Source organism: Austrofundulus limnaeus, unplaced genomic scaffold (assembly GCF_001266775.1).
Source record: "Austrofundulus limnaeus strain Quisiro unplaced genomic scaffold, Austrofundulus_limnaeus-1.0 Scaffold1, whole genome shotgun sequence".
NCBI lineage: Eukaryota > Metazoa > Chordata > Actinopteri > Cyprinodontiformes > Rivulidae > Austrofundulus > Austrofundulus limnaeus.
The window spans coordinates 9677330-9691912 of record NW_013952403.1 but is presented as its reverse complement, the minus strand read 5'-3'; the positions used below and the strand labels follow the sequence as shown (position 1 = coordinate 9691912).

Below are 14583 nucleotides of genomic sequence, written 5' to 3'. Positions count from 1 at the left end.
GTGTGTGTGAGGGGCCCATTATTGGCTCAAGCCCAGGGGCCCGTATCCCCCTAAATCCGGCCCTGGCTGACATATTGGTTTGGGGGAAAATAGGATGAGTTCTTCTATGTGGAAAATAGGAAAAATGGTGAAAAGTTGCTGTAGGACTGCACTTCTCACGTAAAAAAATCATCCAGAGATAAAAAAAAAAATTTCTAACTGCAAGAGGGGAGAGAAAAAAGACGTGTTGTCATTCTTTCTCTGCAGACCTCCGTGCTTCTCCTTTTTTAAAAAGAATTGCCTCATTGTTTTGATTTAAAACACACTAAAATTGGCTAAAATGAAGAGTAAACACTCAAAACTACACACTAACTATAAAATCCAAACATGTTAAATTTGACAGATCTAATTAATAATGTCCTGCTCTCATCGGCTCTTCATTGCCGCCAATCTTCATTCAAATTTTGCCTCTTTTTATTTTCTTCTTCCTATAGATTTTTTACTGCTTGTCAGATAACTTTGAGCCTCAGTCAAAAAGGAGGTCTGGGGGGTTAAATTTTTTTGTTTTGAAAGAAAGATGGTCGATAGTGGCGCTTTTTTCATGATTACCATGTTTCCTGCTCCCTTCAGCTGCAGTTTTCCCCCATTAAAAAATGGAGGTTGAAATCATGTGACTGAATGACATCACGCCGACTTCGAGAATACTGTTCCAATTCGAAGGATCCTCCTCAAGCTGTCCACAAAATCTTGAAAACCAATGATGCATCCATGTATCCTCACCAGCTGAGGATATCCCAGGATTCAATGCGCTGACAGGCAGTAAACTAAACAAAGAAATGAAGACGGTGGAGTTTTTATTTTTATTTTTTACCAAGTCAGCGTAGTTTGGAAATTCATCACGAACCAAAGAATTTGCTTTAAATGTATGTTTAGCAACTGAAATTTATGCTGCTGTAGGAAAAATATGCGTTGTTTAAAATGGTATGTCCAAATAAACAGGAATCCACTGGATCTTTTCTTAAAACTTTATTTTCAATCTTCTGACTCCAGTCAGGTTCACAGTACAGCACACAGGCCTCAGTTAGACCTTGGGGTGAACCAAAACACAACAAGAGCCCTGCTCTAAAGCAGAGGCTCTGCAACACACTGAACACTTCCTCCTACTATAATAATGATTTGACCTTATAATGTTCATCTCTTCCTGGTTTCGTCCCAGGAGGTGTTACCTTTTTACGTCAGACATCAGAACGTCACTCATTCTTGTTTAGACTAAAGAAAGAACACAATAACACACACACCAACTCTTTGTCTGCTTTAACCTTAAAGGCTGAAATGATCAGAAAGTATAAAATACAATACTGCATCAAACATTCAATTAATCAGTTACAAAATTTCATTCACTGCTATAGGATCTTAAATAAAAAAATGCAACTACAAGCACTAGCCGTGTTTCCATCAGCGTTTTTTCATGCACATTTTGAAGTATTGCATCAGAAAAGGTGAACAGAAATGACATGATTTGAACAAACTTCCTCTAATTCGCATAAAAGTTGATATGCTCGCTTCAGATGTTTTTTTTTAAAGAGTTAATGCGTAAAAGGACAGATGGAAACACATTTTTCGTATCAGGTCTGACGTAGCGAACATTTACCTCACATGTTGATCAGCTGTTCATGCTGTCTGTCCGAAACCAGTCCGGTACCAGAGCGACTGCAGCTGGACCCTCATCCCGCTGACGGCGTAATCTCAGTTATTCCCGTAACGTGAAAAGAATTGCATTTCATTCTCTATGTCTCCTGACTGCATGTAAAATTGCCAAAACTAGTTGATGACAGAATAATTACAACTTTCCCGACAGTAGCGACACGTTCCTGATAACTTCTCTCCATTTTCCTGAGATGCGACTTTTACTTCCTGTTTACTATACACATTTGTAACTGATTCGCTTCAAGCCAGTTGATGGAAACATGCCTGATTCGCATTTTTTCCTTTTTGCGAAATTTTAAAAATTCGCTCAAAATTCTAATTAAAATTGGATGGAAACATGGCTTCTGATACTGGAGCTAAACCCGAATTAATAATGTTTTTTAATTTATTTACGTGTCTCGTTTTAACTGTGAAGTTATTCCTGCAGCGAGAAGACGTGTAAATACACGTCCCAACGCATTTTAAGTCTGATACGAAACCCATTACTGGGGTAGCGCGTGGTCACGCAAACTTACGTCAAGCGAAGGCTAGACCGTCTCATTCCACAGCAGTTTTAAGCAGCCTACCTGGACTGGGAGGGACTTTGCCCACATGGGCCAGGTGGGCTACATGCTCATGAGGACCCAGCCCAGGAACTGAGACACAACCAGTGACCACTGTCCACCCCACCCTGTTCATCCATTTTTGTAGTTTGATAGCAGAGATACGACTATACAGCGGCGCAGGAACCTTTTATTTACAAATTATTTAAAAGACAACAACAACGAAAGACTTGTCCATCCAACCTTACGTGTTGGAGCCAGAGTCTGACCCAGAACCAGAGGAGAATGAAGACGACAAACCTGCAGAACCATGGATTCCCGAAATTGGTTAGCCGGAAGTCTGTGACCTTGTATAGCAAATACTGTGACCTTATTGTCAGAATACGTAGTAGAGAAAACTGAACGGACTGAAAAATATGATCCACAACATAGATAAAGGAATACTATCTACACAGCAACAGAATAAAGAGACTAAATCCAAATTTTCTGCACTCCCAGAGACTCCAAGTACACAACAAAATGTGTTTAAGGGCTAAAAAAGTAGATTTTGTAAGATATGTCCCCTTTAAAGTGTCATCTTTACAAACATCAGCAGTCTTCCTCCATCTGTTATCCATCTTGTGCCTGATAAAATCCAAGTATCTCTCAAAAATAAACATATGAGTGATGCAAAAAAAAGACATTCTTCATCTTTATTACTTTGCCTTCATAATTGCCATGAAAATGATTGTTGCAGGCCTCAAAGGTGAAAGTGGATTTGTGCTGAACTAATTGTAACACTGTACCCGGGGAACACCACTACATTAGACGGTTGTTAGTTTTGCAGGAGGATATTAGCTGTGTGTGTGTGTGTGTGTGTGTGTGTGTGTCTGCGGGTGGGTGTTTGTGCGTGGGTCGAGTGTTATTTTTGGGGTGCGGAGGAGGAGGAGGAAGGATGAAGGTGTTGTTTGCTTCATATTCTCTGGATGTATTGTGCTGCCCAGTCCTGCCAAATCCCCGGTCTTCAATTACCAAGAGTAGCAGAAAATTACGACGGCGCTCCCAACTGTCACTTTAGGAGCTGAGTTTGACTCGGGGGAGGTGGTCTGATCTAATTACCCGACACCTCCCACCCCCCACCCCGCCACCCCATGAAAAAAAGGCTAAGCCAATAAGATACAAAGAAGGTATTACCGAAAAATAAGAAGAACCCGTGAATTTCCTTATAATTATTATTACAAGAAAGAGTAGGTTATACCCTACTACAGCTGACGAGAACAAACAAACAAACAAACTGCTTTAAGCGTTTTGTTTTTATGCTGAAAGGAAGAGAAAAACAAAAGAAAACGGAAGTGAAAAAAATAAAGATGTGAAGGTCAGACTTCATTCAAATACAGAGAAACTGTTTTGGATTCTCCCTCCTCCCTGCCCTTCTCTCCTTGTGAAGACTGTTTCTCCTTTTGTGAGAGGACATATCCCTGCGCTCAGAGTCTGATGCTGTCTTTTTGTCAGCCGAAGAGTATTCCTCTCTGCAGCTCAATAGATCATATCCCGTGGCCAGGAGGAGAAAGCTGCCTGTGTCTCTGTCAATATTACCTTCAGTGATTGGTAATACGTCCTGTGTGCTTGGAAGTGGCTTTAATCTGAAAGGAAGACACCTCTCCTTTGATGAGACACTCACAGAGAGGCACATCTTTTCAGCACAAACAGCCGAGCGTTAAGAGATTGTCCTCAGCTCAACATGGGCTCCCTATCCAAAATGGAGGAAGCCTCACTATATACATTTAATGTCTAAAGTACAATTTTATTCTGTTGCCTGGGTAATAAAAAGGTCAGTTCGGGCTGCACAGGTTTACATCCTGCCAAAAAAAAACAAAAAACACTTTCTGCATTTATTTTCTGCTGTGATGCTCCCTTGAAAATGAGATTCTGTCTGGGAATTTGTGGCGGGTTGTGTGTTGGCGTCCGTAAACAAGGTCATTTGGAAGAAAAAGGTGCACGGGCTGCCTCGGGCGGGTTCCTCAAACGCACGCAGACACGACCCAGCCCGGGCCTGGACCGTGAGTGGAAACGCACACAGAAAAAAAAAAAAAAAAAAAYAAAAAACTAAGTGCCATTTTTAGAAGCCCTGTGTCCCTATCAGCTCTGACGCAGAGCAAATGTAGCGTATTTGAATTGCATGATCTGCGAGAGCACGGCCTCTCTCTGCCAGCAGTTTTTTTTCTTTTTTTGGGGGGGGGGGGGGTGCAAGGAAAGAAGAGGCTCCGGCCACTGACGATGTTGACGGAGAGCAAAATGAGCCTACGCTTCATGAGCGTCGCAGACTTTTGCTGCAGTGCAAAGGAAGAAGAAGAAGAAGAGGAGGAGGAGAGTCAACAAAAGGGAGGGAATCCTGCAGAGAATCCTCATCTGCTTCTCCTCCTCGCTCATTATCAGCCTTTTTTTTTATATAATTGTTGGACATACTAACGTGGCCACGGGATGATGCAGAAGTCGCCTCGGATGAAAAAGCTCTGAGACTTCTACTGATGATGTCGACGGTGCTATAAATAGGCCGTTATTTTTACCCCCTGCCATTTTGGCCTCATTTCTGCGTTTCCCCTGAGTTTCTACTGGGAAGATTACTAGTGCCGGTGATCGCAACGATTGATGAGCACTCGCCTTGTTTGTGCGACGGAAAGTTTGCGCCTATGAAATGGGCTAAACTAGTACAGAAATGAGAGTCCTGCGTTAAATCCCCCTGTGCACCGTAGCCTTTGCTAACTGGCTCTTATATAAGAGCCCAGAGAGCAAGAAACGACAGAGAGCCTGAGAGTATGTGAGGAAACTGTGAGCCTCCACGTTTGGAAAAAATAGTCCCAAACCTGCCGGGTTTGGCCCACTGGAGCTGTACATTTCTTTTAAAAGGGTTTATTATCAATAAATACATTTACTAAAGTCCCCATCCAGCACAAGTCACATGGTAAAACAATAAATTGACCCAAACCAGAACTAAAAAATAGGTGATGCTATTCATATTCATTGTTACTGTAAAATATATAATGTTACTTTTTTAAAATGATATTTGTATGTCAGATAGTATAAGTCTAACCCAGGGGTCTGCAACCTGCGGCTCTGTGGTCACATGTGGTTCTTTAGGCCTTTTTGGACTGCATTAGCCCTTATAGCCCAGTTTTGCTACAGTCTCTGGCAATGTGAGACCTGTGGTTGTATTTGGTCTGGCCTGCCTGGCCCAGTTTGATGTGAGCTGCTGTTGCTTATTGATTGTTTCATTGAGTCATGAACATCAGTCATGGGGAGTCATGTCACTCAGTTGAAATTCATTTTACGTGAATGGTGTGCAACGATTGTAATGTTTTTTCACACGGGTTCAACTGTAGCAAGCTACCAAGCAACGACAAGCTAACATTAGCTACCATTAGCTTACCGTTCTCTGTCATCTTGCCTTCTCATCATTAGCATCATACTTAAAGTCTTTGGTACTTTTCCTTTGAGTTGGGTTTGGTCTATTGTTGTTGTGTTGCAAATAAAACTAAATAAGATTTGCGTGTTTGTAATGGTATGATCCATGCCCACATCGAGGCTGCTCTCTGTTCAATGCAAACACAACCAGGGCCAGGGTAGAATAAAGAGCCCAGTATGCTGCAGCTGACTGCAGAAATCGGATCGGATTGTTGCAGTTTCATGACCAAAATTGCATCGTTCTATTTGCATTGTCCGCATTTTAGCCACTTCTTATCACAACCCGATGGCCAAACTTTTTACTGAAAGTTTAAAAATATATTACACGGATGGGGCCATTTTATTTACACGCAAAGCATTCTGGGTAAATGATGACGTGGATAGGTCATCGGTACGAGGCTGCTAACGAGCTATATCCACCCTGAAGGTTAATCTTGGACAATATCTGATGATCGACTCTTAAATGAAACCAGAGAGCGTTGACAGAGAGGAGAAGGTAGAAATGACTCAGCCTGTAACTGAAAATATGGATGGAGGACAACAGAGCTGCTTCATGGAAGAACCTCAGCTTAGCCTGTTAGCATTAGCGTTATCCCCGATGCTATCACCATATATATGTATTAGCTCAGAGCTACACATCCTCCTCTCATCACTGAGGTCCTCCATCCACACGACAGAGAGGGGAACACAAAAATGACTCAGCCTGCAACTGAAAATACGGATGGAGGACCTCAGTTTAGCTTGTTTGTCACACTAGCACAGAGATAATACATACAAGGCAATAAAACGTTGGTGAATTGAGACACAGCCAAAGTGGCCCACGGACCAGCAGTTGATAATCACAGTTGTAGCATGTTTTCCAGCTCCAGACATTTTATTAGTGAGTCAAGGAGCAGAGATGGCTCTTATGACTGTATAGGTTGCTGACCCCTGGTCTAAATATTTACTACATTTTAGTGACATCAACTCAGAGTGGTGCAACAATACACAAAAAACTACATCTGAGTACGTAGCTGAGATGTTGTCAGCTGCTTTGTCACTGATTTTGCTTCGGCCTCGTCTCAACTGTTAGCCACGAGCAGCTGACCTTGTGTTCTTGTTTGCTGGTTATGCTTTCATTCAAGTGAAAGCTTTTCGAAGAACAGATGAAGTTCTCTTTTGAGTCACCTATGTGTAACACCAGCGTGTAGCGTCTCTCTGATTTGTCACTGTGGTTAAATGTTTTGCGGCACAAATGTGTCTTGTTTTAGTTGATCTTCTTTTGCTGCAGTTTTAAATACGTGAGGGAAATTATTCCCTGATCAATCTACTCTGGATATGTTTTAAAATGTTTAAGAAAAAAACTATAAAAACGAACTAAAAAAAGTTTCTGGTGCGGATAGGGCAGGGGTTTTTAATCCTGAACCTCGAGGACCACTATCCTCCATGTTTTCGTTGTTTCTCTGCTCCAACACACCTGATTCAAAGATTGAATTACCTTTTCAAGTTCTGCAAATCACCCATTTATTCAAATCAGGTGTGTTGGAGCAGAGGAACCTAAACATGCAGGATAGTGGTCCTTAAGGACCAGGATTGGGATACCCCTGGGAAAGGGGATACTGAGCTTTTCAGAAACAATTATTTGAAGCATATTTAGCAAATGAAGAAACAAATATAGACGTTTTTATCACCCGCCACTGAAATGGTGGGTGATACTGTAATTGCCTCTGTGTGTGTGTGTCTGTTTCCCACCATATCTCTGAACAGTAGGGAGGATTTGGTTGTAAATCAAGGCCAAATGGAATGGGTGTATATGCTGAGAGCTGATTACATTTTGGAGTCAATCAAATCCAAGATGGCTGAGTTCAACCCAGTCAAACTGGCGGGTGATCTGCATTCTGCCTCGAATGCTTGGCCTTTAATTTTTTTTCCCTTTGTTTGCCCTGCTTTAACAGTGTTTGACACTGATTGTGTGCAAATGGCTAAAAACTGGAAACTGCAAACAGGAAAACAATAAAACATTTGGGAAGAATCTTCAGCCAAGCTACAATAAAAATGTTCTTTCTCTACTTTGATTTGTAGTCAATTTGGATATTTTCACTATCCAGTGACATGGTATGGGCCTGTTTTTTTTTTTAGAATGTTGTGGATGGACTAAAAGACATCAAGTTGGAAACATATCTGGAGTAGTGTAGACAGGGTCTACAGCCTTGGCACGGCTCATTTATGATTTTTTTATGGCAGTCTGAAAGTGACAAATCCGACTGAAGTCGATTTTATGTGTGGTACTAAATTGGATACATAACTGATGTTTTTCAAAGCGACCTCAGTCTGATGTTGCATTTCACTTGACTTTTATGTCACTGAGGTGGGAGTAAACAGATAAACCTGATAATAATGTTATCAATGCCACATCATGCAGTTTAAAGCTTCGAACTTCACACATCTTCAGGTACAGAACAGAAGCCCAGTTCCTTTGGCCTTTTTTAAACTTTCCAAACTTGTCATGTTTTAGATGAGTGGGAGTTTACAACAAAATATGCTAATGGTGATATACAAATAGGTTGGATCGTATCGATACGAGAGTAACCAGGAAGGAGGAAGATCATCGTAGGGAATAAGTATGGCAGATAATGTTTTAGTCAGCTCTGAGTGCACAACTTCAGAATAAATCAATGATGCTAACAAATGTAGCATCCATATTTACCTATATACAACATGCTGAGTGTGATGTCACACTTTATTCTGTGCATGAGGGTCGCTTCAGGGCCCACTGGAGTCTGATGAAGGTCACAGATTATAATGTGAATGACCACAAAAGAAAAAAATTGATTTAAGCAACATTTTGAAGTGTACATCACAAATCATCTGCCATTGGTTGGATCAGTTTCTTCTGTCATGCATGAATGAATATTTAAGCATGAACTGATAAAGTGACAATCCACCCCCACCCGGAGAAGTAAAGCCTGTGGTGACTTCAGCCATTGTTTTGGATTTATTCTGTAACATTTCCCCCGAGGCTGCAGTTGCTATTACTGGTTGTGTGATGCTATCATGTTTTATATCCATCTGTTTGACTTGCATGTCTTAGATCGCTATATTTAGTTCTTGTAATTAAAACCGTGCGTCCGGTTTCTCAGACAGCCTTGGGGGCCTTCGGCACGGCCAGATGCCAGCCTGTCTCAGCTCTGGCCATCTTGTCAAGTCTAACAGGCAGTGTGACGCTCGGAGCAAACCTGTCGGACGGAGCGGCTCTTTATTACAGAGTCGCTTGACCAAAGATTGAACCTTGATGTGTTTTATTTATTTTTTTAATAAAATGGTTACTGTGAACTATTTAAATACTACAACCATCTTTGATTCCTTTCATACACTTATTTAGACGTCATTATTTGTTCGTATATTGATTCTTTCCCAGAATTTTAAGAATAAAGTCAAATTAAAGTCAGAATTCTGACACTTTTTTTTCAAATTCTAAATTTAATCTCAAATTCCAGCTTTAATCTGAAAATTGTTAGAATGCTGACATTTTCCCAGAATACTGAATTTAATCTCAAGCTTTAATTTCAGAATTTTGAGATTAAAGTCAAATTAAAATCCGAATTCAAATTTTTTTCAAATTCTTTAATTTCAATTTCAGACTTTAATCTAATTTTTTTTAGATTAAATCAGAATTCTGATTTTTTTTCCTGTATTCTGTCTTTAATCTCAAATTTGATTTCAGAATTTTTTAGATTGAATTCAAAAATAAAAAATCTGAATTCTGACTTTTTTCTTAGAATTCTGAGATTAAAGAAAAAAAATAAAACAATTTTCTTCTGACACAAGATTACAAGTGAACTGAACTCAAAATGTTTTTCTTTCAGATGTTTTCACTGTATCCACATTAGCTAACAAATTAACCCCGTTAGCAATGGGGTAATTTGTTGACAATATTAGCCCAGATTCGGGCCTGTTGAGATAAGTTATTGTGTAGATTAAAATCTCTCGTACGTCTCTGTTAAATGTAAATTTCTACCAACAAAGTAAAAAGCACAAACGTGTAACATGATTTATTTTAACTGTAGAGATAACGTCATGATGATGATTCTGGTGTTGAGCTATAACCAGCAACAGAAGCAGACTTGTCTTTCGTATCACTGAATAATAAATGTCCAGAACGTAACGCTTTAATGACAGCAGGCAGAGCACCTGCGCTCCAACAGTCTGTACCGTCTCTGCTCCGCCGGGCGTCCTGCTCTGACTGAACACAGAACGTGCTGTTTGTGATACAACCAGAACACGGTCCAACAACACACTGCTGCGTGTTCAGGAGCAGCTAACAAGGCAGATAAAAACTTTCTTATCCAGATGGAACAGAAAGGATTTAACACACTGTGTTGCTGATGGTGTGTTTAGTCACAATAAATGTATTATATGTTYCATTTTTGGGTGGAAGCTCATCAGTTCTGTTACATCTCTGCTATTTATAACAAAGCTGAATTTTAGGTTAGGTCAAGAATAAGGACTGGTATTGTAGTTTTATTGAAAAGAAAAAAAATACAATAAAGTAAGGAAGTAAAAAGGAGAACAAACAATTAAAGACAGCATTCTGCAAGGGAATGCAAACCACCCACCACTTTTCATACCAGTTTTAGACTAAGATTACTTTATGTTGATCCATTAAAGGGGCTATGTCATGTAAAATAAACTTTTTTGAGTTTTATATCATGTTATAATGTTGTCCTCTCATCACAAACATGCCCAGTCTTACTTTGACTCATTCATGCATGTTTGAGAAATCCTGTAGTGTCCTGAGGCAGCCAGGCAGGCAGGGGAGCAAAAACGACTGGTTGGGACTAGAACCACCTTTTGGGATCATCTCCGCCTCTGGGCTGTGTCTCCAAGCTGAGCGTCCTCATCACGGAGCACACCTCCTCATCTGAGCGTGACTCCTGCAGGCTCTCGGCAGCAACAAAGCAAACAACTGAAACTGAAACTATCTGCTGAGCTCCCAATAGAACTTCTCAGTGCAGCCCTTTTCAGATTCAAAATACCTTTGAAGAAATATGTCTTCAGATGCCAAGTAAACTACAATGAGCTTCTGTATCACAGCGACCCCCTCCAGGTTATAAACAGCCAGCAAAGCCCTGTAGAGAGAAGCGGTTGTGATGGCATGCTGAAATGGGCGGGACAGAAGCGGAAGGAGGTTCTTAAAGAGACAGAGCCCAATTTCAAGATGTTTAGAAGATGAAGTGATGAGATGACAAGTTTATTTTCTATTTAAACATAAAAACAGCATTTTAATAACAACTAAAGGTGACATAGATACGTTATTGTGGTATAGCATTTAAATATATGCCTGAGAAACACATAACATTGCCCATTTAAATTTTCATTTTATCCATTATCTCTTGAAATATTACAAGATGGGAATGTATGTGGTGGTTCTACAACAAGTCTAAGAAAAAAGTCTTTCACCAAATTCTCAGCTACAATGAATTTTAGATTTAACATCTGTTAAATTATTATTATTATTATTATTATTATTATTATTATTATTATTATTATTATTATTATTATTATTATTATTATTATTATTATTATTATTATTATTATTATTATGTTCATAACTTTTATGGACAGAATTTCTAGGTGCCACCAAGGTGTTGCGGGGATCCGTTTTGGTGACCTTAGGATRYCWTCTCTGCTTTTTGCGGATGATGTGGTCCTATTCCTAAAAGGGTAGGGTGCGTTTTCCGGGTCGGGGAGGAGGTCCTGCCCCAAGTGGAGGAGTTTAAGTGGGGTCTTGTTCACAAACGAGGGAAGGATAGAGTGTGAGATCGACCGATGGATTGGTGCTGCATCTGCAGTGATGCTGGCGCTGTACCGGTCTGTCGTGGTGAAGCTCTCGATTTACCTGTAGGTCTACGATCCAACCCTCACCAATGGTCATGAGTTTTGGGTAGTGACCAAAAGAACAAGACACAAGCGACCGAAATGAGTTTCCTTTGCAGGATGTCTGGGCTCTCCCTCAAGCCAGGTACACACTGGACACGTTTTGAGCAGCCAAAGCAGCCAGTTTACAAGCAAAGTCTATGGTGGACGCACATCTAGGAGCAGTGCGGCGTGTTGAGCCAGTTAAACGTGGCTCGTAAGGTAGCGGTAGGATGCAGCAGAGTGTTTTCCGTGCATGTGGCGTGTCCAAAGCAGCCGCTGCTCGAATTCAAAAAGTTGAAATTTCGATGCTCGACGCGCCGCAGCAACCAATCAGAGAGAATCATTTTTCCACGTGACGGTTTCCGAAACAGAGAGACAGGAGCTCTTTAGCTGAAATCGTCCATCTGCAGTTGGTGTTCTGGCTGGAGATATCAGCACTGATGTGGGTCAGCAGCTCGTTAAACTGACCGCGGTGTTAAACTGATGGATGGGTGGGTGGATGGATGATGGATAAATAAATGGATGGATGGATGGATGGATGATAAATAAATGGATGGATGGATGGATGGATGGATGGATGGATGGATGGATGGATGGATGGATGGATGGATGGATGGATGATGGATAAATGGATGGATGGATGGATGGATGGATGGATGGATGGATGGATGGATGGATGGATATCCATAAAATTAATCAAATATTGTCATTTTTGTGTTGGCTAATATCAATTATACTGTACGTGGTAATCATCTTAAACTGGATTGACTCCTAAAGCTGAAAGATGTACATTAAATTATTATTCACATACAGGGTTGCACATAAAATTTTTGTTCTGGTTCTCAGGGGAGAACCTAGGGTTGTTGCTTGGTGCTCACTCATATTTTCCTTCACTCATTTAACACATTCATGGTGTCAGGACATTTAACGTTCCCCTGTTCTGTTTTATGACTCCTATCAGCTGCAACGTCTCAGGACATCATGCCAAATCAGTCCAACAATTTTTTAATTTTATTCTGTTACTCTGCATAAATTTTGTAAACTACCTAAGTGGCCGAGGGGCTGGGTGTCATATAAGCATCACAAACTGAACATTTCATGGTTAAATGTCTTTTAGACTACATATGTCCTTCAGATGGACAACTCCTGTTTGGTCTTCTGCATCTTCACCCTTGGTTAAACTAGCTTTCCACACTCTCCAGACCAAGCAGCAAATACCTGTCTTTTGCACAGAGCAAAATAACTTAAAACATTCAAATGTTTTATTTGTTAGACTGATTTCTTTTTTAAAAGACTGTTTTATTCAAAAATATTATATTATTTAGATGGTTTCAGCTCATGTAATTGTTTATTCTTCATATTTGATCATTTAATAAATTACGTTTATCCCAGAAAAGCTGTATCACAGTATGGCCCTAAATATAAATAAGTTTAGCACATCAAGGACCTTGTTTTTTATTTAAAATTGTGAATGAAATTTGTGGATCTTTATGATAAATTAAAATAATATTTAAAACTCTTTCACCTAGAGAACATGGCAAGTTGTTTTTTTTTTAATATATATAATTTTTTGACTGGGGTGTTAAACAGAGAATCATCTTTGCTTTAATATGGGGCAAACAAATGTTCTTAGTTAATGTGGTTTAATTAGAAAAACTCAGTGAATCTCACAGATAGCCTGCGAGCGCAGGGACGCGCTCATACAGCAGTCTCTCAGGAGGAGAGTTTAGGCACTCACACAAAGTTGGACAGATCTGTTTGATAACAACATTCTGAACATATATTTAATATAAAGTTAGGTTTTACAGACCAAAGTCTCTGGTAGCTCAGGAGCAAAGTGCAGGAGGAGCGGATGAGGAGATGTATGGACTGATCGCTGCAGCAGCTGGAGTCGAGCCGGTCCGCTGATTCAACCAAACTGCTCTCACTGAAAGTGCCGCCCTGCTCTGCTCTGATTGGATAAAACGGCTCTGGACTTCGTCTGATTTGTTGAAGGCAGTGTCCGTTTAATCCTTATATCAGGGTCCCGCTGTGGCGCACCGAACAACAATCCATTCACACCAGTGCAGCTGGATTCTTTTTAATTTTTTTATTTTTTAAGAAATCAGGTCGCCTTTGCGACCAAACTGGTTGCACTCTAGAGCCCTGCTAACTGTTGTTTTGACAGACACTCAGATACAATCATAGGTACGCAAGGGAGCTTTATGACGTCCCGTCTGGTGCGCTTTTTCCTTTTTTGACAGCGCAAGCGCACCTGCGCACCGGTTATGTGCCACTCTGTTCATATATATTCATACATGAATTTTGTCTGTTTTGTGCGCTTGTTTTATTAACTGTTACTTTTTTATCTGCTCAGGACTACGAACGAAATTTGGCTGTTGTGCTAATTCTGGCGCATTTATATTCACATAATATTGATTAATGTGCATGTCCTTTTAAATAAATAAATGAAATGAAATATAGTTTCAGTGACATTTATTGAAAAGACATGAAATGACACAATGCTGTTTGGCAATAATTATACTGCTGTAAGATTTATTACCAAGAAACATTGTTACAACAAAGAACTAATCTATCAAACACAAATCTCCTTACTTTTTGTGCTGTTTATTAACAGACATAAAGAGCAAAGTTTTGGTTCAAATGTATTTATTTTTATTTGTCTGTGTCTCCTTTGCAAAGAGAAAACTACATAAAAAGAATCACTATTATAAAATGTTCATTTTGACACATTACTGTTTTACCTGCAGCTCTGATGAACCCTTGTGTGTGTGTGTGTGTGTGTGTGTATGTGTGTGTGTTTAAAATGTTCCCTCTCTGTTTACAGGATCACCACAACTGCAGCCTGCATGATGGACCTGCGCCGCTACCCTCTGGATGAGCAGAACTGCACGCTGGAGATAGAAAGCTGTAAGTACTGTTGTCCATGACAACCAGCTCTCACACCCACATGACTTTGACCAATCACACACACACACACACACACACACACACACACACACACACACACACACAC

The 14583-nt window shown here is 40.2% G+C and overlaps 1 protein-coding gene across 3 annotated transcripts in view; it reads left to right on the top strand.

Moving 5' to 3' along the window:
* gabrb2a (gamma-aminobutyric acid type A receptor subunit beta2a) overlaps positions 1–14583 on the top strand; it is a 57799-nt gene that overhangs the window by 31622 nt on the left and 11594 nt on the right. For all 3 annotated transcript variants that reach the window (XM_014008860.1, XM_014008846.1, XM_014008852.1), the window contains exon 5: positions 14395–14477. In XM_014008860.1, the coding sequence (XP_013864314.1) occupies positions 14395–14477 (83 nt within the window). The remainder of the gene's footprint in view (positions 1–14394; positions 14478–14583) is intronic.